Source organism: Piliocolobus tephrosceles, chromosome 5 (genome assembly GCF_002776525.5).
Source record: "Piliocolobus tephrosceles isolate RC106 chromosome 5, ASM277652v3, whole genome shotgun sequence".
NCBI lineage: Eukaryota > Metazoa > Chordata > Mammalia > Primates > Cercopithecidae > Piliocolobus > Piliocolobus tephrosceles.
This window is the reverse complement of record NC_045438.1, coordinates 110,116,296-110,143,945: the sequence shown is the minus strand read 5'-3', so window position 1 is coordinate 110,143,945 and position 27,650 is coordinate 110,116,296. Positions and strand designations below refer to the sequence as shown.

Here is a 27,650-nt window from a genome sequence, read left to right as displayed (position 1 = left end):
AAAATAGTAATGACAAACACAAAACTTCTTCAGTGAAATACGATCTGAAATAATTATCTTTTTAAAAATCAATCCTCAAATTGCAAACTAATAGGGTTGTTATATGAGAAAAAAATAATGCTACCCATTTATTGTCTTTGAACTGACTCTTCAAAACTCTGAAAAAGAAACTTATCCTATGAAAAACTCTTAAAAAATGTTGTATTCTGATAAGATGATACCTACTACTATCTTCATGAGTGGCATAAATTCAAGAACAAAATGAGATGATCTTTTTTCCCCATTTCACCAAAAGAAAAATCCATAGCAGTATTGAAATTTGCAATACAGTAGTGTTCAGAGATCTAGAGCTAAACTGCTCTAAATTTAATTTAGAACTATAATTTTGGACAACAATTTAGATTGTAATCTCTTTCATTCTAAAGTGTAAATAAGTGGCAAAATAGCAAACACATCCCAAGTGCAAGGATGTTCAATTATTACTTTGATTTGAATTACATAATTGTAGAGAACAAAGAGCAATTTTTAATCCATCAATTTGCTTCTGATAAATGGGATATAAAAAATTTATTCCCCACTGCAAGTTACTGAAGACACATGATTTTATTATTCATGTGTCATTGGTACTTATTAGGATTTACTATTTTAGAATTAATAAGTATTAGTAGTATAAATCAGTACTACTAAAATTAGTACTTATAATGATAATAAAAGAACAATAATAGCTAACACATACACATTACCATTACTACTTCTGCTATAAATATTACTATTTTTATATTCCAAAAGGAGCAAGCCAAACTATCCCAGGGTACCAACAGAAGACTTATGGACATAAGACTGAGTGAGACTCAGACCGACTGATAAGAGAAGAATCAGTTATTAATTTGAGATTACTTTAAAACATTCTCATTGCAAAAATATTTTTATATCATTTACTGATTTTCCCATTAAATAGTACAGATTTTAAAAAGATTGAAATTCACTTACTTTGCTATTATCTAATAATAGTTTTAATAATATACTTTGCTAGGCTGCTGAGTTATATTCTGACCATGTACACATAATTTTCTAATGTTATTAGTTATACATACATTCTTTTTTAAAATTAAAAAGAATTTTATCTCTGACACTAGTGAACTTTAAAATGAAAACAAAATAAGCTAATTTATGTTAAATAGATAGTAACAAATAAGCCATCATAAGGTGAGTCACACTTCAGTCATTGAAGGTGCTAATCTGAAATAGCATCTATTTTCATTGTGTTAACTCTGATGTTTCTGGTGGAACTGAGCACTAGAATTTTAGTTAGGTTTATTTTTAGAATTAATAAATATTCACAAAATTAGTCTTAGTAGTATTAGTAAATACTAATAAAATTAAGTATAATATTAACTGCAGGTTTTGCATAGAAGCTCTTATAAGTTTGCAGAAGCTTACATCTATTCCAATTTTACTGAGAATATTTTTATTAAAAATGGCTTTTGGATTTTACCAAGTACTTTTTATGAATCAATTGAGACTATCACATAGTTTTTATTTTTCTTTTTCTATATGTCTTATAATGTCCTTTTCTGATTTTGGTATCAGGGCAATGCTGGCTTCATAGAATGAACTGGGAAATAATTCCTTCCTCTTTAATATTCTGGTATCTCTTGTGTAGAATCGGTATTGTAACTTCCTTAATTGACTTCCTAAATTGACTGGTAGAATTCATCACTACCACTGCATGGAGGTTTTTGCAGAAGGCTTCTCAGTACAAAATATAATTCTTTAGTAAAGGGATGTCAGACTATTTCTTCTTGAATAAACTTTGATAGTTCGAATAGTTTTTAAAATATTTTCTATTTCATCTCATCTGTAGAATTTACCGACATAAAGCTGCTCATAATTTTACTTTTCTTTTTATATCTGTTAAATCCATGGTAATATCATCTTTCTCATTCTTGATATTGAGAATTTATTTTTCTCTCTTTTTTTTTGATTAATCTAGCTGGGGGTTTATCAACTTTATTGATTTTCTCCAAGAACATGAATTTTTATTCACCTTTATTTTTGTTTTGTATTTTATTTATGTTCAATATGATCTTTATTATTTCTTTTCTTTTCTTTATTTTACATTTAATTTGGTCTTCTTTTCCTAATTTTAAGGTGGAAGTCAAAGATCATCGATTTTACATCTCGTCTTACATAAAGCATATGTTTAATGCTATGAAGTTCCACCTAAATTTGATTTAGTGATATTTCTTGCATTCTGATGCGTTAAATGTTCATATTCATTCAGGTAAAAATAATTTCTACAGTCCTTGCTTTTCTTCTTAAACTTATGGGTTATTTAGAAGTGTACTATTTAATTGCCAAATATTTTGGAATTTTTCCAGAGGTTATGTACTTTGTGCTTATTGATTACTAATTTAATTACATTGTGGTCAACCAATATCCTTTTAACACTTCTGTCCTTATCAATTTATTGATAACTGTTTTATTTTCCAGAATGTGTTACATTAAATGTTCTATGTGCACTTGAGAAAAGAATGTATATTCTGCTATTGTTTGGAGTGCAGGGCATTGTCTATAAATGCCAGTTAACTCAGTTTGGTTGAAAATATTGTTCAACCCTTCTCTACCCTTAATGATTGTCTACATGATCTATAATTTATTGATGGAGGGTATTTCTCAACTATAACTGTGGATATGTCTATTTCTTATTGCATTTTTGACAGTTTTTGCTTTATGTACTTTGTGGCTGTTATTATGTGTGTAAACTTTATAATTTCTGTATTTTCTTATCAACTGCCCCATAACATTTAAAAGACCATCTTTAACCTTGATACTATTCTTTTATCTGAAATATAAGTTATCTGATATTAATATGGTCACTTCAGCTTCCTGTTGATTGGTGTTATCAAATATTTTCCGATATTTTCACTTTTAACTATTTATTAAATTTCAAGTGTGCTTCTCAGAGGCCTAAAAACAAAACTTGACCCAGCTATCCCATTACTTGATATATACACAAAATAATATAAACCAGTGTATCATAAAGCCAAATGCATGCGTATGTTCACTGCAACACTATTCACAATAGCAAAGACATGGAATCAACCTAAATGTTCATCAATGGTGGACTGTATAAAGAAACTATGGTACATATATACCATGAAATACTATGCAGTCATAGAAAATAATGAGATCATGTATGTCCTTTCAGGAAAATGGATGGAGCTGGAGGCCATTATCTTTAGCAAACCGACAAGAACAGAAATCCAAATACTGCATATTCTCACTTATTATTAAATCCAAATATCGCATATTTCCACTTAGTGGGAGCTAAATGATGAGAACACATGGACAATAGAGCAGAACAAAAGACATTGGGGTCTAAAAGAGGATGGAGGGTGGGAGGAGGGAGAGATTCAGGAAAAATAACTAATGGGTAATGGACTTAATACCTGGGTGACAAAATAATATGTACAACAAATTCCCAGGACACAGGTTTACCTATATAACAAACCTGTGCATATACCCTTGGACTTAAAAGTTAAAAAATTAAAAATAAAAAATGTGGGTTTCTTGCAGTATCATATAGTTGGGTCTTGTGTATGTTTTTATCCAACCTGACAGTCCTCTTTTTACACTTGTAAGTTCTTCTGATCATTTTACATATATAAGTTCTTTTGGCCATACTGTCACAGTCTATGTCCTGGTGACATAGTAGAATCTCATTTCTGGGAGGTAATGAAACCCGTGGACCAGTGTTTATGTTGTCTAGCTATTCTTAATCATATTCTTAAGATAAAATGTGTCACTCTATTTTGTCTAGGAAAATCAAAGATCTTTTGATACCATTTTCAAATTTGGATTTATGAATAAAATGATATAAAATTAAAGGATAATCTTTCATTTTTGTAAACTAATTCTTTAAAAGGACAAACTGCATCACACATTTTTCTATTGACTTTAGAGGCTAATTTGTAAGAAAATGTGATGTCTTTTTTCAAAATTTAAAGAGACTCTAAGGATAAATATATTTCATGATAAAAAGTTTTTTTTTGTGTGTGTATGTGTATATATATATGTGTGTATATATTAATTCTATAGGGAAAAACAAAGTTTTTCATATGGTAGATCAAGTATTAGGAAAGTTCTTGATAATTCTTAGGATTTAACCTTGAAAGTAGATTATCCCTTGGGGTTAGAAAACACATTTTTCCTTATGAAGTAAAAATGTTTGATTAAAAGTAAAAATGTTTCCTTATGAATTAAAAATGTCTTATTAAAAGTAAAAATGTTTCCTTATGAATTAAAAATGTTTAAATAAATAAAAACTTTAAAAGTAAAAATGCTTAATGTTATGAAGTAAAAACGTAATTTATGAAGTAAAAATGTTTAGCCAATTGCATTGGGAATTTATCATATTATGAAGCATCCTGAAGTTTTCCAAAGGCTGTAGGCCTGTATGAGTTAACCAATCTGTCTCTGTATCAAAATAGTGAATCTGGAGAATGTGTTTTCTGTGTTTCAATTTCTCAGTAACCACAGATTAACATACTGTATTGGCCACCTTACTAAATGAAGAAATTCTGGGCAAATTATTTGTGTACTATATCCAAGAAAAGACAACTAAGTTTTTAATGACAATTGAGATAATTGTTTATATGTTGCTTAATTTTTATTTCTAACTTTTCATTAGAATTCTTTTATATTGTTCATTTCATCCTGATAAAATTCATGAGCTCCCTCTTTGGGCTATTATCTCAGCTTTTAATTTCAAACTTACCATAAAAAACATTCAAAGTTCAATAGAATTTCAACTTCAAGAAATTTCTGAATTCTCATTTTATCAATGTAATCATCCCATATCATGTGCATAGTATATATTTTCCTCTTATGACTTCATATTTGGTTATCACAATAGTCAAGTTCTTTAATTTTTGTTGTTTTCTTATTAATTTGCTATGTCACAAAGCAGTAAAAACATGTTAAGAGCTCTCAGGAAACTGGCAGTAGCTTTCAAATTGAAGTAGCTATCATCTTCCAAATTAAGATAAAAGAAAGACATTAAACTTTTAAAAGCTTGAACAAAAAGGCAGGCTTGCGTGACCTTGGAAATACTGAAGGATGTTTAGTTTAGAACGTGGAAAAGAAAAAAACGCAATACCTTAAAAAACAAGTGTCTTACATCTCATCAATACCTAGGAGGTCAAAGTAAGATTAAGATAATTTACTTTTAAAATTATACACTAATCCATATTTAAGAAAGAGCCATAAAAACTCAGCTTATTAAAATGTGTGTCAGATATTTAAACAATATTAATTTACCAAGCAACGTCTGTCTGTCTCAAGAAACAATCTGAGTATGTGCTTATGTATCTTTGTGATTCATCACAAAATAATAAGGCTAGATGCTGAGCACATACAGTAGGTTCCATGGCCAAATGGACTTCATAAATGTCAGTTTTCAGCATAGATATTCTCTAAAGCATTGTAATTCGTCATACAGACGATTTTGTTTTCTACCCCTCATTTTTCATACTAAATTAACATTTTCCCCTTTCTTGTTCATTGTTTAGCTAAGAGCAAATAACCCCAAACAATAATTTATGTGCAAAGAAATATTTTTATTGAAAATAATTTTGTGACTATTGTCTTTTAAATGCCTAAATAAGTAATATCTAATGTTCTTAGAGATTAAGGAGAAATTGTATTTAATGTAATACATTTATTTTTAATGTAAACAACAAAAACATAAAAGAAAGCAAATTTATGGTTTTCATAATATTTTGCATCATCATGTGAACTAAATTTACAGTCAGTAAATTTTATATAATGGAAAGAAGTCAGAGTAAGACTGTAACCATAAATTTGAGAATACAGAATCATTATTCTTAAAATTACTTAGATATGCAAATTGTTTACTATGTAAAATATAAACATTGCTAAAAAACAAAGCAAGAGGCTTTTTTCACCTAATAATACATATTATTTAAAACTATACCATTTTTTAAACATCTATGTAGTTATTTGCATCTTCATGGCATTAGATCATTGTTTCCTAAAGTTTTTTGACCAAGAGCCTCTACCAAAATAATCTGTTAAACATTCAATCCCAATATAAGAAAATTTATATGTTAAATATAACATATTTAACAATAGGAGTTAATATATTTTATTTTAAGAAATCTTAATATCTTTCTGATAAAAATTACAAACAGAATTTATAATATTTTTTCTTCTCCACTCATTCATCATCTTGAATAAATCCAAGGTCTGCATACCTAACTGAATATTACTGTAATAACGAAGTAATGATTTGTGACTATAATATTCAAAAGAATTAAATCGAAATTTAGAGATAAAAAGAGAATGAGAATGACAAAATGAATATGATTTAATCATTTATTCACACTTTTTTTTTTTTTTTTTTTATACTTTAAGTTCTAGGGTACATGTGCATAACGTGCAGGTTACATATGTATACATGTGCCATGTTGGTGTGCTGCACCCATAAACTCGTCAGCACCCATCAATTCATCATTTATATCAGGTATAACTCCCCAATGCAATCCCTCCCCCCTCCCCCCTCCCCATGATAGGCCCCAGTGTGTGATGTTCCCCTTCCCGAGTCCAGGTGAGCTCATTGTTCAGTTCCCACCTATGAGTGAGAACATGCGGTGTTTGGTTTTCTCTTCTTGTGATAATTTGCTAAGAATGATGGTTTCCAGCTGCATCCATGTCACACTATTTTTAAAACATTCACTTGGAAAATATGCATTTCAAGATTTTTTTGTAACATTATTTTCCATTCTATTGTTATGCATGCGCATAGTAACTGAAGCACACACTATAAAATTTTCTTTAAACATATATTTTTGAAAACCATAAATTACTAAAGTTTTGTCATATCTCACCCTATTTAAAGTGATAACTTTTAAATTAAAATAATTCACCATGGATACATTTGAAAGCAAAATATTGTGATAGTAATTTATCAAAATAAAAAAATTTTATTGACTTATCAAACTTTCTAAAAGAGATCGGCCAGGCGTGGTGGCTCAAGCCTATAATCCCAGCACTTTGGGAGGCCAAGACGGGTGGATCATGAGGTCAGGAGATCGAGACCATCCTGGCTAACACCGTGAAACCCCGTCTGTACTAAAAAATACAAAAAACTAGCCGGGCGAGGTGGCGGGCGCCTGTAGTCCCAGCTACTCGGGAGGCTGAGGCAGGAGAATGGCGTAAACCCGGGAGGCGGAGCTTGCAGTGAGCTGAGATCCGGCCACTGCACTCCAGCCTGGGCAATAGAGCGAGACCCCGTTTCAAAAAAAAAAAAGAGATCATTAATCTTTGGTTGTGTTATTATGAACAAAATGATTTTGTTTAGATATCTAAATTCTGTTTATCATCTTCTTGAATTGTTTGTCAAGGAATCTAATTTATCTGGGTTGTATAAAATTGTTGCTTTGAGCTTTTATTTTTTCATCATTCTATTCCAATGTAAACCATAATTTGATGAAAATGCTGTCTCTATTATGCCATTACAGAATTTCTTGTAACAGTAACCCATTAAAGTATATTGAAAGTATTTATCATGGACCTTGTGAGTAACAATAATAAAACAAATAGAAATCTGGGATATACAATCAGTACAAATAATTCAGAAGAATCTGCCTCCATTTATGAACATGTAAAACAGTTAAAACAATAACCATTAAACCGAAGAGTAAAACTAAAACTTATTTTTATAAAAATCAATAAAGTATTGAAATTTACTAAATATGTCTATATCTAGAAATCAGAAAAAAAATCACTGTAATGAATAGCAAATTTCTTTAAATTTGCCAATATTCTCAAATTAGTATACTTTAATGAAACTGAAATTTAATTTTGATACATTTTTATCCTTTTTCCAACCAAAGAGATAGTCTGAATTTGGCATATGAAAATATTATGTTAATGGTGATTTACACTGTATTGTCTTAGAATATAAATTTTCAATTTTTCATGTTTCCTTCATCACTATTTTTTCAAAATTTATATCATCACTTCCTTACTACATTATTTTTCCTAATTTTTTAATGAGAAAAACTATAAAGATATTGGTGTCTTTAAGATATTGGTGTCTTTCTACCTCTGAAAGAAATATCTTATTTTTTTAATTAGAAAATACATTATTACCTATTTTCATATAAAAAATATTCTTCTACATATGTACATTTTAAAAAAGTGTATCTCTATTTCAGTATGTATTTCTAAAGGATTTTTTAAAAATAATACAAAACCTCAATACCATTATCACACATAATAATTTACAATAATTTTTTTGCTTCAACAATTAACAAGGTTATATTGATTTCTCCAATATTTTTTTATACTTTTTTTGGGAGCATCAGGGTTGAAATTCAGTTCATGCACTGTGGTTGGTTCATAAGTTTCTTAAGACTCTTTTAATTTTTATGTTGGTCCTCAATCTCATTTATTTTCTCACATATCTTTTCCTCATAGAAGTCATCCAGACATTTTTTCCTGTGGTTTCATAACAGTCCAGCTTTTGCTTATTATTTCACTGTTGCATTTTTGACATATTCCTCCTCCTTTAGATATAAATTTTAATTATGGTTCCTGAGACCTATAGGGTTAATTCTCTTCTTAACTTCTATTACGATGCGGTATTTCAAACTCTTAAGTGTCCATTTACTTACTTATATTAATATTTATACTTCTCTTTTCTAATATAAATGACAGAATTCTATAACACTTTCCCCACTTGGCAATATGCAATAGAGGTGACTCAATAAGCCCACTACACTTGATCTCTGTAGTAAATTACTCATATAAACCCCATGAGAACAGTATACAATATTCCCTTAGTTCTTGCATGTTTCTGATCCTATGAGGGTTTTCTTTTCTTTCTTTCCTTCTTTAATTAATTATTTATTTTATTTAATTTTTTGTTTATTATTATTATTATCATTTTGGAGGAAAGGTCTCATTCTGTTGTTGAGGCTGGACTGAAGTGGCACAATAATGGCACACATTAGCCTCAACCTCCTAGGCTCAAGTAGTCCTCCTACCTCAGCCTCCCAAGTAACTGGGACCACAGGCATGCACCACTGTGCTAGACTAACTTTTTTTTTTTTCAGAGATCACATCTCATTATGATTATGTTGCCCCAGCTGGTCTTGAAATCCACCTGTCTCAGCCTTTTAAATTATTGGGATTACAAGTGTGATCCACCATGCCCAGTGTTTTTCTGCATAAAAGTTAGTATGACTGAATAAAAAGTTAGTGGTTCACATTATCTTTTCTTAAGCATATTTTAAAAGCTATTCCCATAACTCTGGCAAAAGCCATTGGTGAGATAGCCTGATTTTTGCATGCATGCATAAATCCTCTTTTTTCAGTCTAATTTTTTTTATAAGTGTGTCTAATACCTTTTGGCCAGTATAGCTAGATACATGATGAATACTTTTGATGTAGTTTCAAGTTTTGCTTTTTGTCCAGGAAAATTTTATTCCAATTATGGCTTTTAATTCTTATTTCTTTTTTTTTTCATTTTGAGAACTCTTATTGTACAAGTGGAGGATGCCTTTGCCTTATTTTAGATCCATCTCTGGAAGTTAAGAAATAACTATTCACTTTAGAAATAAGCAGCCAACTACCTACCTTCTTTTCTACTGTAGTTTGAATGAAGTGAGGGAATAAAGCTGGATTGCAGTGGTTTTTGTGGGGAGAGTATGTTAAGCAACATTATCATTATAAAGTTCACAAAATCATAGCAAAAATATAACCTTTATTTTCTTAGTGCCAATAGCATTTAATATTTAAAAATTAAGTAATCAGGAAAATATAAAGACAAATTTGTAGGACTGTGATATAATAAGAAATATATATTTGATCTTCTTCCCTGTCCCTGCTTTCTAGCATGGAACTCTTAGAAAACTCAGAATTTTTTAAGTGGTAAAAGCAATAAAGGTGAAAGGAATATATTTTGTTATTCATAACACATCCCATCACTTTTCTTCACACCTGAGTTTATGTTAATGAGGTGACTTTTGGAAAGCCCCTAAGGATAAGGGGCTGGTTGCCAGGGTAATTTATCATGTGATTAGAGGGTTGGCTCTTCCAGCCTTACTCTCCTAAACTCCTAGGAGTGGGAGGGGCAAGGGTTTAAAGACTGACTGAATCATACACTGTCAATGATGTAATAAATCATGCGTATGCAATGCAGCTGGCGTAATAACCCAAAAGGACAAAGTTTGGAGAGCATTCATGTTGTTGAACACATAGAGGTGGTGGGAGGGTGCCGTGCCCAGAGAGGGTGTGGAAGCTCTATGCCTTTTCCCCATAACTTGCCCTATATATACATTTCTTCCATCCTGCTGTTCCTGAGATATACCCTTTGAAAACAAACCAATAATCTAGTTAAGTAAATTGTTTTCCTGAGTCCTGTGAGCCAGTCTAGCAAATTAACAAACCTGAGGAAGTCGTTGTAGGAACCTCCAGTTTGTAGCTAAGTCAGTCACAAATTGTAGATAACACAGGGACTAGATAACACAGGGACTACCCACTCACTAACCACTCACTAACCCCTCACTAGCCTCTGAAGTGAGGGGGGCACTTCTGTGGGATAGAGCTCTTAACCTGTGAGATCTGTACTAACTTTAGGCAGTTAGTATTAGAACTGAGTTGAATCGTAGGACACCCTGCTGGTGTCACAGAATCAGTTGGTATTTGGAAAAAACTCCACACATCTGCAGCCAGAAATGAAATCTTGAGAGTAGTAGCAGAGTATAGAAAAAAAATGGGAGTATTTTCTTTGAAAATGCAATGTATATTTTATTTTTAAAAAACACCATAGAAAACTATAGATTTCATAAAACATTGAGCTTAGCAGGATAAAATCTGAATAAGACTTAAGGTTCCTATTAATTCTTTCTGTTCAGTGTGTTTTGAGGAAAATATTTGAGAACTCGGTATCTTAAAACGTCATCTGTATGCATGTTGGCAGATTTAATCCTGTGTTGATCATCTGGTTAACCTGAAAATGAGCTACTTGCTTCTTATGGATTTTTGTGCTTATATATGGTAAATTTAATATTCTTATAGCCAGCATATAATTAGATAAGCAACGTTAAATCTATATTTACTCTAAAGACACTAGTTTCCATATACACTTACATTCTCCATATATCTTTAGAAAAACTTTACAGTCATGTGTTTTTAAATCATATTTGCTTTTTATACAAGAACATGTTTGTGTGCATGTGGATATGTGTGTGAAATATCACAGACTAGTAAAACTCATTGGTAATTTGTTTTCTTAAAGAAAAATAAATTCTTAAAGCAAATAAACTGCTTAAATAAAGTTATGCTCATCTTTCAACTAGTCAATTTCACAGAAAGTGAAAATTTACTTGTCAACACAGGGGAGAATTCATAGGACCTCTTTGTCTTAGTGTATGAAAAACATGTCTTCAAAATAACTAAAATTGAGAAGCGATCATTTTTTTTCTTCTGCCTTGAAGTAACTTTCTGCAACCTACAACTAGAAATGGGTTCAGTTATTCAGTGAAACAATAATAACAGTAACATGTTTATGAGCACATGTACCTGGCAAATTACATTCTCCAAACCGAGTTAGAAAACACTTGGAAAAGTTAACTGTATTTATGAATTACATTATAATTTACCTAAGTATGGGTAATGGTCTTTATATTTTAACTTTTTGTGTAATAATTATCTAAACATGATTTTTGATAGCATGTACTTTAATGATAGTAAATTATCAAAAATTCATGACAAAATTTTAGTAACAGTTGCAAGAAAATATTAGAAATATGGTAACAAAATTTATTTTTCAACATTAATAGGACCAACTGACATGTACTGCTTGACATTTGGATGGGGACATCTTTTACATGAATTATGTATAGTTGAATAAAACCTTCCAACAGCTTTTAAGATATGCTCAATTTATCTAACATCCTTCTTATGAAACTTTCATAAAATGTATCAAATATTTTCTAACAGAATAAGTTAAATCTAGTATCTATTATAATGTGCAAGATATTTAAGAATAAGTAACATTATCAGGAAACAGGGCTAAGTTTATGAATTCATTTTTAATTCCTATGCAATAGGCCATGGAGACAAACATTCTCCAGCTTAATAATCCAAGCATATCTATCCTCTATTACATAAAATAGCCGAGTGATTAATCTGCATTCAGTACCAGAAATACAGCACAAAGGAGAAACAGATCAGAAATACAAGTTTCAAAGATAAAACAGAAAGGAGTGTGGCATGTTAGAAGACCTATGGCTTTTCATAATAAATCCATCTCCAAGATTTCTGCAAGTGAAGCACTTTTATAAGACATTCAGTGGACGGATTTTAATGCCGTAGGTAAAATTCTATTAATATTATACATAGATGTTGCATTTTTATTTACTTTAAGTGAATGTGTACATGTGGCTATAAGCTCCTTCACTAAGAAATAAAATTTTAAGTGAGAAAAAAACAGATACTATCATCTGAAATAAGCCCTTCATTTTCCATTAGAGGAAAAGACCCTTTAGCGTTCCAACAAAAGACATACACTGAACTTAATGACTAGAATTTAATTTTACAGTACAGTAGAAAATATAAGAGAAAGGAGAACTTTTCTGGAGCAGCCACAAGGGATTCACCAATAAAATGTCAGAGATGAGAAATAGGAAATCTGCTTTAACATCAAATGTGAGGGAGGAGATGAAGATTTCTAATATCATCACTCTGGTGTACTAGTAATAAGACAAGGATCTTGCAGCATCTGTTCAAAGTCTGATATAATTCTTTGGTGAGTACTCCCTTAGAACAATATAATTTTCTAAAGTATCAGCCCTAGAGTGTGCAATTCTTCAGAGAAGGTTAAATTTTCCTCTTGGTTATAGAGTTTGAAAATGCCACAGCTAATTACATGGAAATATTAGACATTTCATGAATCAGTTTGGTAAAACTGTCTCAATTGATGCAGATGGCTTCATTTTTCTAACAAATCTAGTCTCTCTTACTAGGGAATCAGAATCTCAAGTTACCTTCTGAATATTGGTACCTTCATTTAGGGCACTCCTGAAAATATATTTTCCAAACCTTAATTTAGAAATGATTATTTGCAGAATGAAAAATGAATAATTAAGAAGAGTCATTCCTAGAACTAATAGATGTTATTAACATCAAGTAAACTAAACCAAAAATCAGATTAAATATTAGCTGATACATTAGTACTTTCTAACTTTCTAAAAAATTCATAGTCCTGTGATAAATACATTAAAATAATAAAAAAGATGCAATAAATGTCCTTATGCTTTAATTTTTCATGAATAGTTCCCAAATACTCTACTGTGAAAACATATGCCCACACAAAGACATATATAAATCGTCACAGTAGCCTTATTTATACTAGCCCAAATTAGAAACAACCTAAATTATCATCACTAGGAGAATGAGTAAATAAATGGTGGTATAGGCACATGAAGGAGAAATTCTCAGTGACATAAAACAATGAACTACTGACATATACAATAACAGGGATGACCCTCAAAAGCATTATGTTAAGTTAAAAAAGCATGGACAAGTCATTATATGTCTACTTATGCAATACTAGAAAAAGGACAGAACATAGCAATAGAAAGCAGATTAGTGCTCACCAGGGACCAGGGGTGGAGGGAGGCTCAAATTATTTATTTATTTTTTGGCCAGACAGGGACCTGCTGCCTTAAAGGGAAGGTGCCAGTCTTGGCATGATTGATCACCTGCTAACTAAAGAGCTCTTGAACCTGGAATAACCAACAATGATACTCAGACACAATGTCGAGAAAATTGGATAGGATTCTGAGAATTGCTGGTTTCAGGAGAGACTCAGTACATTCCCAGTTGTGGCGGCTATGGGGCAATTCTTCCACTTAAAAAAAGTGCAGGGAAAAGTAAGGTAGAATTCGTCCTGTACCTTAGGTGGCCCACAGTGAAATACAGCACCAAGTGAATTCTTGAGATCCCCAATTCTAGGACTTGAATCTTAACATGCATTTCTCAACCTACCCTGGGCCAGAAAAGAAGCCTAAGGGTGAGTTCCAGGTCAGGAAGCATTCACCACAAGCTGAATGAATGACTTGGACCTTAAGGAACTATCAATGGAAATATCAATGGTAATCTGACAGTACACACCATGTGCCAGTAGTGGCAGTGGCCATGGGTAAGGCTCCTCTGCCTTTGGAAAGAGGGGAGAAGAGTAAGAAGAAATGTATCTTGTGGTTTGTCTCAGCTCAGCCACAGTACAAGAGAACACCAGGTAGACTTATAAGGTTTTTGACTCTAGTGCCAGGCTACCAGTTGATAGTTCTGCACCCACTTGGGGTCTGGGGGTCATCACCACCCAGAAGGGAAGGACACAGACCTGGTGAGCTTTGCTACCTGCTGATTTATAGAACCCCAGAGCCTTGAGCAAACATAGGCAGTAGCCAAAAAGTGGTTATAGAAGGCCATAGGCAAGATCTAGCACCTTGTTGACTTCGGGTTTGACCCCAAATAGTCATAGTGGTGGTAGCCACAGGGGTGCTTGTGTCACTCCAATCTCAGCTTTAGGTGGCTTAGAAGAGAGACAGAGATTCTGCATGTTTGGGAGAAAGTAAAGGAAAAGAACAAGAGTCTCTGCCAGGTAATCCAGAGAATTCTCCTGGATCTGTTCCAAGACCATTGTGATTGTTAATACTGAGTGTAAACTTGATTGGATTGAAGGATACAAAGTATTGATCCTAGGTGTGACAGGGTGCTGCCAAAGGAGATTAACATTTGAGTCAGTAGGGGGGAAGGCAGATCCACCCTTAATCTGGGTAGGCACAATCTAATCAGCTGCCAGCACAGCTAGAATATAAGCAGGCAGAAAAATGTGAAAAGAGGGTTTGGCCTAGTCTTCTAGACTATATCTTTCTCCCATGCTGGATGCTTCCTGCCCTCGTACACTGGACTTGAAGTTCTTCAGTTTCAGAACTCGGACTGGCTCTGCTTGCTCCTCAGCCTGCAGATGGCCTATTGTGGGACCTTGTGATCATGTGAATTAATACTTAATAAACTCATATATATATATATATATATATATATATATACACACACACACATATATACACACATATATATATACATAAACTTAATAAACTCCCATATATATTCATATATATATGAATATGTATATATATTTCATTAATTCTGTTCCTCTAGAGAACCCTGACTAATAAAACCATCAAGATGGTACCTCTATGAGTCTGCAAGAACCACAGTATTATAGGGCTTGGGGTACCCACAAAAACAGAAACAACTTATATCACAAAATCCAAGTCTTTTCAAATATCTGGAAAGCATTCCCAAGAAGGACAGGTACAAACCCACCCAGATAGTGAAGATTATAATATATACCTAACTCTTCAGTGCCCAGACACCAAAGAATATCTACTATCATCAACACCATCTAGGAAAATGTGACCTCACCAAATGAACTAAATAAGGAACCAAAGATCAATCCTGGAGAAACAGAGATATGTGATCTTTCAGACAGAGAATTCGAAATAGCAATGTTGAGGAAACTCAGTGAAATTCAACATAACACAGAAAAGGAATTCAGAATTCTATCAGATTAATTTAACAAGGGATTGAAATAATGAAAATGAATCAAGCAGAATCCTGGAGTTGAAAAATGCAACTGGCATACTAAAGAATACATCAGTCTTCTAATAGCAAAATAGATCAAGCAGAAGAAATAATTAGTGAGCTTGAGCACAGGTTATTTGAAAATACCCAAACAGAGGAGACAAAAGAAAAGAGAATAAAAACAAACAACCACAACCATAGGTTCTAGAAAACATCTTCAAAAAGGCAAAATATTATTGGTCTTAAGAGAAGGTACAGAAAGCGATAAGCGTATAGTATATTCAAAGGCATTATAACAGAGAACTTTCCAAACCTAGAGAAAGATATCAATATTCAAGTACAAGAAGGTTATATAACACCAAACAGATTAAACCAAAAGAAGACTACCTGAAGGCATTTAATAATTAAACTCCTAAAGATCAAGAATAAAGTAAAGCTACTAAAGCAGCAAGATAAAATAAACAAATAAGATACAATGGAGCTCAAATACATCTGGCCACAGACTTTTCAGTGGAAATCATATAGGCCAGAAGAGACTGGCCTAACATATTTGAAGTGCTGAAGGGAAAACACTTTTACCCTATAAGAGTATGTCTTCAAACATGAAGGAGAAATAATGACTTTCCAAGACAAACAAAAGGGAGGCTGAGGCAGAGGAATTGCTTGAACCCATCATCAGGAGAGCAGAAATAATTGAAATTGAAATGAAGAAAATTATATGAAATGTCCATGAAATAAAAAGTTGGTTTTTTGATAAGTTAAAAACAAATTGACAAACCTTTAGCCAGAATAATTAAGCAAAAAATATATATTTATATATATTTATATATTTAAATATATTGATGTATTGATATATTTAAATGTATTTATACATATATTTATATATTATAAGATATATATTTATATGTTTAAATATATTTATATATAATAAATTAATTAATTTATTAATATATGCATCCCTGGAATTACATAAAACACTGTCCTGCTGCAAAAAAAAATCAAGTGGTGCAACTGATTGCATTTATAGCAAAATATGTAAATTTGTATTTGTATCCTTGGCATTTCATTTTCCTCAGTGTTTTTGACTTCCCTCTTGGTGAACCCATACACCCAGAAAACAAAAATAAACTCTGGAGTGTTGTTATTGATTAGATTAAGAAGCTGCTGATTTTTTTTTCTTTTTTGTTTTTTCTTTGAGTTCTGTTTAGTGTCATTAACTAAAGCCAGAAAACAGTTTTCTGCTGTTTAACAATGATTGTGAAGAGCCCAAACAAAATTTCAAGCATTCATGACAACTCTGTTCAACTAAGGAATGATTCAGATATTTATGACTGATAAAAATAGATTACTATTCAACTTTTGAATGACTTGTGAACTTAAAAAACCGATAAGAAAATAGAACACTGTCAAATAAACATCACTGCAACTAATGAAATTCAGAATCTAAATTATTGCTGATGATGCACTTGAGTTAAGTGCAGAATTTTTCTCGTTAACATTCCCACTCTGGGCCCATTATCCTCTTAACTGTACCTCCAAATTCCCCAAGCTGTACTAGAACAAGTTGTCCAAGTTTCTCTTTAAAAAACATGGCTTATATTGGGGTCATTTCAACTATTAAAATAAACATTTAATGGAATCTTTCTAAAAACATACAAAAAATAACAACAACAACCTTTGCACTGAAGATTTTTCTATGAGATTAAATATCATTATTATTTTGCTTTTTCAATAACCATTCCCACAGGGTTTGACATTAAAATTACCCATTAATTAATAACGTATTGTATGTTACAACAAGCAAAATAAAGCTATTAAAGTAAACGTTATTTCTAATATTCAATTTTATTAAAACAGTAACTTATTAATATGGGTCTTTGCTTTGGTTACTGAATTTGTAGGCAAAGCAAAGATAGAATCTAGTATAAAAAATTAAGTAAATTTTAATATTTTTAAAAAGTAAAATATGCAATGCAGAACTTGAGAAATTATACATGCTCTAGATTTGTTCGCTATACAACTATGGGTGTTTAATGTGTTAATCAGTGCTTTCTATTAAGTAAAATAACATGTACATATCTATATAGATACACAGGCAAACATACACACACACATGCGCATGCACACATACACACCCCTCTAGAAATTATCAGTCTGCACTGATCACCATTAGAGGACAGCAGATATATATATATATATGTAGTTATATAATTATATATTAGATTATACATATATAATATGCATATTAGATTATACATATACAATATATTATGCATATACATAATACATAATGTATATTATATTATACATATATAATACATAATATTATATATTATATATAAATAATTTCATATAATTTTGAATTTCATTCAAAATTCATATATATGTATGATGTATGGAGAGAGAGATTATCCACTAAATAATATGTATGTGGTACTAAATATATATATGTGTATATATCAATAGAATACAAATACATCTTTCTAAACAAAATTGCCTTTGGATTCTCTCATTTTTCTCTAATATAACAATCTGATCTAAGTAAATCATGTCAATGGGTACATATATTCCCAGTAATCTTGGTCTAGGTGTTGCATAAACTGATCTCATATCTAAATTCTTCCTTCAATAAAATGTGAGAAATGACTAATGATGTAACAAACTCAGTTAACAGTCTCCCCACAAAAACATCATATTGAACATTTTGTTTACCAAGACAAATCTTCAACAATCTAAAATGTTCAAAAGGAGGGACTAAGTAATAAAAACTCTCCCAGTCTTGGTCTGAGGCAGTACTTTCTGTGTGGTGCCATTTACTTTCCCTTTTGGGATCCATCTAGCATCTCTGATAAAATGCTAGAACACTTGCTTTGTGAAGTTGTAGTAAAATTAAGAAAACTTACAGAGACATTGGAATCACCTGCCCAATTAACCTTGAGTCTTGTGACATTAAAGCAGACATCCAAAAACAGAAAGACTTTAAACCAGCTTTATGACTAACCTAATGCTTTTAAAACTAGAGCTTTCTATTTTTGATGTCTAGTATCTCATAAAATGTCTCTACCAAGAAGAAATGTTTAAATTGCCTCTCTTGGCAGCCTTTTCTTTGACAAGTTTTAAATAAAATGTAGACATGTGCTTCAATTATTTGATGGTGGGAGAGGCAAATTCAAAATGAGTTGTAAATACAATACAATAAAACACAAAACAGAACAAAACTAAACTAAAAACACCCAACACACACACATGCACGCATGCACACGCATGCACGCACACCCCTCTAGAAATGATCAATCTGTGCTTATCGCCATTAGAAGGCAGCAGAAATGCAAAAAGAGAATATAATTTTACATATAAAGTAGTAGTAGTGTGTTCAAGTTATTTATTGTTGCATGACTAACCATGATACATTTAGTGGTCTAAAATAATGATTTTAATATTATTATTATGTACATGGTTTCTGTGGGTCAGAAATTTAGGTAGTGTACCATGAATATAGCTTGCATCTCTGCTCCAGGATTTTTTGGACCATGGATAGTAAGACTTGAGCAGCTGATCACTCAAATGGCTAAGGACTGGAATCATTTGGTGAATTCTTTACTTGCATGTGTAAACCCTGCACTAAGATGACTCAAAGGCTGGACTGAAGTAGGACTGCCCACTGGCACCTATACATGGCCTTTCGATGTAATTTTGGCTTTCTTCACAGTAAGCAGCATCAGGATTTTCAGAATCTTTGCAAGGCAGCTTTAAACTCCAAGAGAGTGTTTCTGCAAATGAGAAAGAAGGTGCACAGCTTCTTTCAATGTAGCCCCGAAAATCACGAACCACCATTACTCTCTGAATTCTATTGGTTACAAGCAAGTCACTGAAACTATTCAGATTCAAGGGGAAGAGAACTAGACCCTATTCATCTCTCTCTAAGAGAAATGTCAAATAATTTGCAGCCATTTTCAAAAGTTCCACAGAATGTGAAATTTAAAATATTCTCCAGAACATTTTATGTTTTGGTTATATATATTGGTTATATTGCATTTGTACTTTTCCTATAACATTTTTAGGCTGAGCACAGTGGCTCACACTTGTAATCCCAGCTCTTTCTGAGGCTGAGGCGGGCAGATCACCCGAGATCAGGAGTTCAAAACCAGCCTGGCCCACATGGCGAAACCCCATTTCTACTAAGTATATGAAAATTAGCAGGGCATGATCGTGGGCGCCTGTAATCCCAGCTACTTGGAAGTCTGAGGCAGGACAATCACTTGAACCCACGAGGTGGAGGTTGCAGTGAGCTGAGATCATGCCACTTCACTCTAGCCTGGGCAGCAAGAGAAAAAAATCAGATCAGCAGTAAAGCTTATGACCAAAAATAATAGACCATCCTCAGTGGTAGAAAGGAACTACATCATTATAATTCTGGTTTATAAAATGTAAAATGCCTAAAAATTTCCATTTTCATACATTCTTTTTTAATAGCTTAATAAATAAAAATGTCTTGCAATATGGTAGGAGAGACCCTGATTCTGTGATTCCCTCATTTCACTCTTCTAGGGAAATAAGAGCACAGTACAAATAATGAGTGACAAGTGACAATGAGGACAAGCTACTATACAAGTAGCATTAATAAAATGTTTTCTGCCTATGAAACTTGGTTTATGGCTGTGACATTAGGTCCCTGAAAGTTTCCAAGGAGCAGGTCTTAATTATAAAAATTAAAAGGAATTTGTCTAGATGTGAATAAAATCAGATGAGAGGAAATTAATGATTTAAGATAATACATAACTTTGATTCAAAATTCATAAAACATTACTACCTCATACTCTGTCATTGAAGCTTATGAAGAAATAGAGCCCAGATGACTTTATGGCTTTTTTTTTTTTTTTTTTCATTCTAAGGTCATAGGCACACTACACTACACAGAATGATAAATTATTCATACATCAAAAGATGAAGATGCTAATTTGAAAAATTGTCTCACAAGTATAATGATATATTTCGCTCTTCAACTCAAACCTAATTAGTTCAATTATTTGGTCATGTATATTCCAAATATAACACATACTGAAATAATCTATTGGTTCAACACTGCAACATTAGTTTCACTGTATTCCCACAAATATATATATTTTAACACAATGTTTTTTATCATAAGAAACATTGGTTCAGGTGGGATCTTTCAGTCTGTTACTCCTGCTCTAAAATTCAAATCAGAGAAACGGAAAAGTTGATTGAATCAAATATAAACAAAATTCCAAGTATCTGTATTTTATAATATTCTGCTTATGTTTCACAAACACAAATGATATTTAAGCAAGTTATTATGCGGATTCCTTTAACTGTGCTGGAAGTCAAAATGAGTTAGCCAGTCTTTTCTTCAGAAGGCCAGTTGAGAAAGAAATGTTGTTGATCTGCTGTGCAGTTCATTAGAGGCACAGCTAAAATGAAAATCGGGGTGTCTGGGCTCTTGATTTTGTAGGATTATAAACTGCTTTGGTGCTCAAGATATTAAAACGTTGAAACAGGAGTGTATGTAACACAGTCTGACTGACAAGCAGTGAGCATAACTTCACTCCTTCAGGATTTGAGAGACTATCACGCTGTTTGATGTTAGGCAGAGCCCAGAAGCCATATGAGAGACGGCTGTTGCTAGGTTCACACCCATATTGCCCACTAGGCAGCCACATCTCTTTGAAGGCTTTTTGTTGATTTTATTGTTGATGAAAATCAATTTGCCATGAAATCAGAAAGAATTTACTAAAGTAGTCATCACAAAATGCAGAAGCAATATTCTAAAATAGAAACTGCATGATATTACTGCATCAAAGACAGAAAAGCTTGCCTTGAGAAGTATTACATATTTTTCAAATAAAAGTCCACCAAACAGCACTGTACTTTTAACATATAATCATGAGACTGCTTTAATACCCCATTTCGTAATTTCAGCCAAGCTTATTAACAGAAATGCCAAAATACCTGGCATTACAACATTATTTATTCACAACATGTCCATTTGTGATTTCCATTTAAGGACAATAGGTTAGTCTAAGAAATTTGCTTTCAAGCTTTCCTATTTTCCTTACTCTTGTCTGGGTGTTTTCAGCCGTTGTCTGATTTTCTATAACTCCTCTAGCCCTTTCTCTTAGAGATATTATGTTCGTTTGCCACCCTTTTCCAAAATAAGCTTGTAGAACCACTGCTTCCTCTGTTCTCCTTCACCAGTCTTTGCCATCAACACCACCAAAAATAGCAACACTCTATCTGAAGCTACAGTAAGTTACCCTGAAGATTGCTCAGAAGCAACTGCCAGTGAAACCAGCAGCTGTGTGGTTGTTTAGAACCACCTGGCCATATGGTGTATGAAGACTTAGGCTTTAAAGAACTTTCTAAACTGCTAGTTAATTTCCTGAGGTATTTTGAAATATTGCGTACATACTGTATATTTTCCTTTCTAGATTTCTCTAAGAATACTTTTTCTTCTCACAATTTAAAATGTAGCTTCTGTGAAAGCATTTCTGGCTGCTCTTAAGTAGGATGTGAGTTCATATGTTGTGGGATCTGACCAATACGGGAAAGAAATCATGACTGTATGGTAGGATTTTGCTACTGGTGCTACCTTGAGTATTACTATATTTTACTTTGTTTTGTTTTCTTTTTCTGCTTACAGAGTTATTGGCTAGGTATAACTAAACAAAAAGTAATTTTCCCCCAACACAAGATAACACACACAAAAAAAACATTAAACTTGAATATTCTTATTAGATACCACTAGAATTATTTTCTATATGATGCAGTTAACTTTATAATGATCCGGAAACAAATCTTAATACTTCGTATTTTCTTATGTAAGGATTAAGAAGTATTATTAGACCACAAAAACAAAATGAAATCAGTTTGTCATTCTATCTACCTACTAATCCAAATGACTGCTATTTTTCTTAACTTTTTTGAAAAAAAAAAAAAAGTTACACTGGTCAATATATTTAATTAAATATCAAGCTTTGTGAGGCCTTGACTCATGTCTAATACTTTTTATATAGCATAATATTGAATCTACTCTTGAACTAATAGTAGATATGGAATAAATATTTTTGATTTTTTTCCCTGACTTACACAACCAAGTATCTTCTTTTATCATGAAGTAAAGACCAAGTTTAAGACACACTTTGTATTGGACCAGGCAGAGTGGCTCACATCTATACTCCCAGCACTCTGGCAGGCTGAGGCAGGAGGATCACTTGAATCCAGGAGTTCAGGACCAGCCTGGGCAACAAAATGAGACTCCATCTCAATGCAAAATAAAATAAAATTAGCCAGGTCTGGTAGCATTCACCTGCAGTCCCAGATACTTGGGAGGCTGAAGTGGAAATATCGCTCAAGCCTTGAGCCTGGCGGTGGGTCAAAGTTTCAGTGAGCTGTGATCACACCACAATAGTACCACTGCACTCCAGCCTGGGCAACAGAATGAGACACTGTCAAAAAAAAAAAAAAAAAAAAGAGAGAAAAGAAAAAGAAAAAAAGACATACATCGGGTAGTGCCTTAGCAGCATACCCAACATAGAAAAGCAATCTGCATCATCATGTCTTATAAAGGTGAAGCAAACATGTTATTAAACAGTATATTCTGCAAAGTCACCTATCTGTGAAACCACAGAGAAGAGTGCTGGCCCAGGCCTTGTAAAGCACACAAGGAGCCCCTCATGTGGCTTCAGTTATTTAGTTTTTCTGTTGGATAAAAAGATTGGCAGTTGCATGTTGAACTTCTTAATACTTGCTGATCTAAATTTTAAACATGGCTAATCTTTGTAAAGTCAGGCAAAGTTGAGAAGAGGGTTGTGAGAAGCCTGACTAAAGTTTGGTCAAGGAGAGTCCTTGTCAACATACATACCCATACATATTTGTGTGTACGTATGTGTGTGTCCTTGGACATATTACATTTCAATGCCTGTTACATCCACATTGACATGTTGAGTAGGTAAATATATAAATTTAGAATCTAGCACTTAAGGGGGAGACTGGAGGCTGGACATAAATTTGAGGTTCAGAGCACATTGGTGCTATAAGAGCATGAAGGAAAAAAAGAAATCTGAAGACTAAGTCTGGGCTTGGAGGTCTGGAACAGGAGGATCCAGTCACAGAGCTGAGGAGGGGAACAATAAAGAATGAAAGTGAGCCAGTGATTGCAAATAACTTTTCGGGAGTTTTACTATAAAGAAATCAGATGGTAGCCAAAGGGCAATAAGTATAGTTATTAAGTGAAGATATGGCTATAGTTATTATAATAGTTTTAGATATAGCTATGGTTATACATAAAGTACAGATTCTCCCTCAGGGCTTTCACACTTGGCATTCTCTCTCCTTTCTGATATTTCTGTTTGGCTCGTTCTCATCTTCCAGTGTTCTTTCTAACTCATCACTGTACCAAAATTTGCTCCCATCACAACTAACCTCTGTTCCTTCCTTCTGTTTCATTTAAATCCATGAAAGTTATCAATTCTTAAAAGTATAAAATTTATTCATGTATTTATTATCTGTCTTTCCCGTTGGAATGTAAACTCTAAGACAGTAAAACCTTGTATTCATTAATATAAACTAGAACTGTGAATTACACTAAATATGTTCAATAAAGAATTAAAGCATGAATATATGCCAGCTTGTATGGTTGCGTGTATGCACACATACACACTTTTGTTGCACAATCTCATGTGATTTATTTAATAATTAGAAAAAAAGTATGTAAAATCTCCTTTCCTGTTCATGTCCTGATGCAAAGAGGCAAAATAACAGCATCATAATCAATAATTTACCAAGGATTTATTTTTAATTTTAATCAAGTGTTTACTGAGGTAAATTTTTCATATCCATGCCTGTGATTTTATTTCAGCTAGGTGTCCAATACTTTAGAAAGTTAAGACCTTATCATTCAAAAGCAAGCAAGTGGAACAACAACAACAACAAAAAGAATGATAAAAAGGCCTTATCTAGAGTCTAAAAAATATTTTGCAATGCAATATATTATTATTATTTAATATGTTTATTTTATTTAATTTGGTAAAAAGTGAAAACACTCAAATCATAGTCCAACATGATGGATCATGCAAAGAGTATTAAGAAACTAAATTGTAAGTAACAGGTAACATAAGTAAATTAAACCTAATGGAATCTTAATAGAAGCAAATGTGTTTCCTATTGGATTTTCCAATACTTTTGCTGGTAGCTAACATGCTTATAGGGAAAAAGAAATCTAGTTTAAAACTTTATGAACAGAAAAAAAAGTACAAATATATGAGAATAGAAAATAGGCATCCATCTGTTTTAAAAGATATAGAAATACCACATGGAGATTCTGCATGTGCAAAGCTAACTAGACCAGTTCTCCATCCTGGAGATAAACAGACACAGTAAAATGTGTTAAGTGATAAAAGAGGACTTAGGAGTTCAGGGAAGCCATGCTGGGGAGATGATGGCAAACTTAAATCTTAAAGAATGTGTGAGACTACAAGAACACACAATATGAAATTTATAATATAAGAGCATAAGTATTTGGGAAATTCATAACAGAAACAATATTAAAGAATAGATGAAAGTACAGGCATAGATTATTATGTGTCATTTTCTCCTCCTATATAAAGAAAATCTAAACTTGTGGCAGAGACAAAAGCTTATCTCATGTCTAGATGCTGGTGCGCTCACCTCTTAAATACTTACAATATTTATTTTAAGTGTAGTCAAAGAATCTAGAGGCAGGAGGGTTGGCAAGAATGTAGTTGTTGCTGAAATTGTACACAGTATGGAGTAATCAAAAGTTATCCCAAAGAAAGGGCTAGTAAAAATCATTCCTTCTGTGCCTTTCTACAGTTGACTATTGAACCATTCGGAGAAAGTGCCCAAATAGAGAGTTTTGCCCAAACTCCTCATGTAGACTTATTACAGTAAAGATACTTTATGTATGATATATTCACCAGTTCAGTGACATTTCACCCTATAAATTTCCTCATTTAATACATCTCATTAACACAGATACAGGACTCCTGAGCAATTTTCTAAGGATTCTTATAGTCAAAAATAAATATTTGAACATTTCATTCTCCATAATAACATTACCAAGTCATAAGAGTGTGGCCTGGTCAAATGATATTACCAAACACATCCAGCCTTTCCCAGTGAATTCTCAAAGATCCTTTTGGAATAAATCTCTACAAATTGTCATTTCTCCCAAACACTGAATTCTAACACTGAGAAAATTGCTAACACTTTATAAAATAAGAAATAATGTAGTTCAGATGTGAAATAAATCATTTCAAACATCAAATTTCATATATCTCTTAGCTTATTGTTCATTTGGGGGTCAGGTGAGTTGTTTAATATCATTGAAACATTTCAAGAAATAAGCAGGATTCTTTTAGATTTGCAGATAAGTATTTGAAATTGCTTCAGGTAAGAGGATCAAAGTGAAATAGAGCAGAGAGATAAAATGAGAGAATGATACACTGGATGTGATTAGGTGATATGATTGAAGAAAGAAAAAAGAACCAGCCAAGGAATTAAAGAAAATGAACACAGACATATAGAAACATCCTACAGAGGACACAGAAAAAGTGAAAAGATTTGATAGCAACCTATACAAAGGACTAAAGAAAATGAAAATACAGAACATACACTCTGAAAATAAAAAGAAGGGAGGCCAATAATTGATTTTTAGGAAGACAGCAGAGATAGCAGAAAGTGACACAGGGTGATCCCAGGAGACAGAAATCACAGGAAATGGTGAAAGAGCAGTTCAGGCGTGCTTGTAAATTCGGCCATCAGTGTTATAGGTAACCTCCTGAATGTGTTAAATATCAGATTCAAAGTTCAGTACCTTAGCTTTATCTCTCATTGATCCTTTGCCCAGGATAGACATTTTAGCACCTGTTTCTTCCTGTAGCCTCTTCAAGGAGTTTCCTCTTGGTCCAAGCAATTTCCCCACAAAATTGAACTAGGAAACAAAATCAATAGAATGTCTGTTTTAAGGTACAATAAAGTGATTATTTGCACCAAGAATAATTGATGGGTTGCAGGTTTTTCAAACTTAACACTGAGAAGAGAGTCATGCCATAAACATACACACACACACACACACACACACACACTGCAAACCATTTCAGATATCTAATCTAACTCATTTTAAAAGCTGTATCTCTTCTTAAAACAATGCCTAAGTCAAAGTTTGTTGAAAATATCATTTATATATATAATCAAATGAATCATTTATTAAGGAAAGAAATTAAGGAGAATCATGCTGGTTTACAGAATTTCTAAAGGCTTCTTCTCTCAAATTATATTATTGAAATAAGAGATGATTTTAACATAAGTCTATAAACCTGCAAAATTGTAAAAGTTTGCAATCAATATTTTAAAATTGATATTTAAATTGATATCTAAAATAAAATTTGATATTCAAGTTTGTTAGGCATTGTCTGGTGTCCATAACTTTCTATTACAACTTTCATAATCAGGAATAAAGAGACTCAATTATTCTTCAATCTTACATTGTCTCTATTAAAGAGTTGCTTTAGGATTAGTAAATAAAAGATGTGAGCACATAAAAGTTTAAAAACAGTACTTATAAAGCATATATACAAAACACTTTGTTTAAATGAAAAATTCTGGGGTTCCACACAATTTGCTTAATCATCTTGAAACATGAATAAGAGCAAGTGAACTAAGAGCAGTTATGAAAGCATTTATGTTAGCTACTAAAGGAACACTACCAAACTGAATGACCGAGGTAATAATTTGTGCCATAATTCGTTGAATAAATTAAAAAATACAAAGAACATAGAATGCACCAAAAACTGTCTTGGGAACACAAAAAACAATGATAAGCATGACTAAGTAAAATGGCTTTCTATATCAGAGATTTTCCCCTCCCTCCCTCCCTCGCTCCTTCCTTCCTTCCTTCCTTCCTTCCTTCCTTCCTTCCTTCCTTC

At 32.5% G+C, this 27,650-nt stretch overlaps 1 protein-coding gene across 3 annotated transcripts in view; it reads right to left on the bottom strand.

Moving 5' to 3' along the window:
• The window catches only part of KHDRBS2 (KH RNA binding domain containing, signal transduction associated 2), a 591,427-nt gene that overhangs the window by 321,393 nt on the left and 242,384 nt on the right, over positions 1–27,650 (bottom strand). For all 3 annotated transcript variants that reach the window (XR_002733824.1, XM_023222978.1, XM_023222979.1), the window contains exon 3: positions 26,540–26,656. Coding sequence is in view for 2 of the 3 variants with exons in the window: in XM_023222978.1 (XP_023078746.1) it covers positions 26,540–26,656 (117 nt within the window). In the remaining variant the exon portion in view is untranslated. The remainder of the gene's footprint in view (positions 1–26,539; positions 26,657–27,650) is intronic.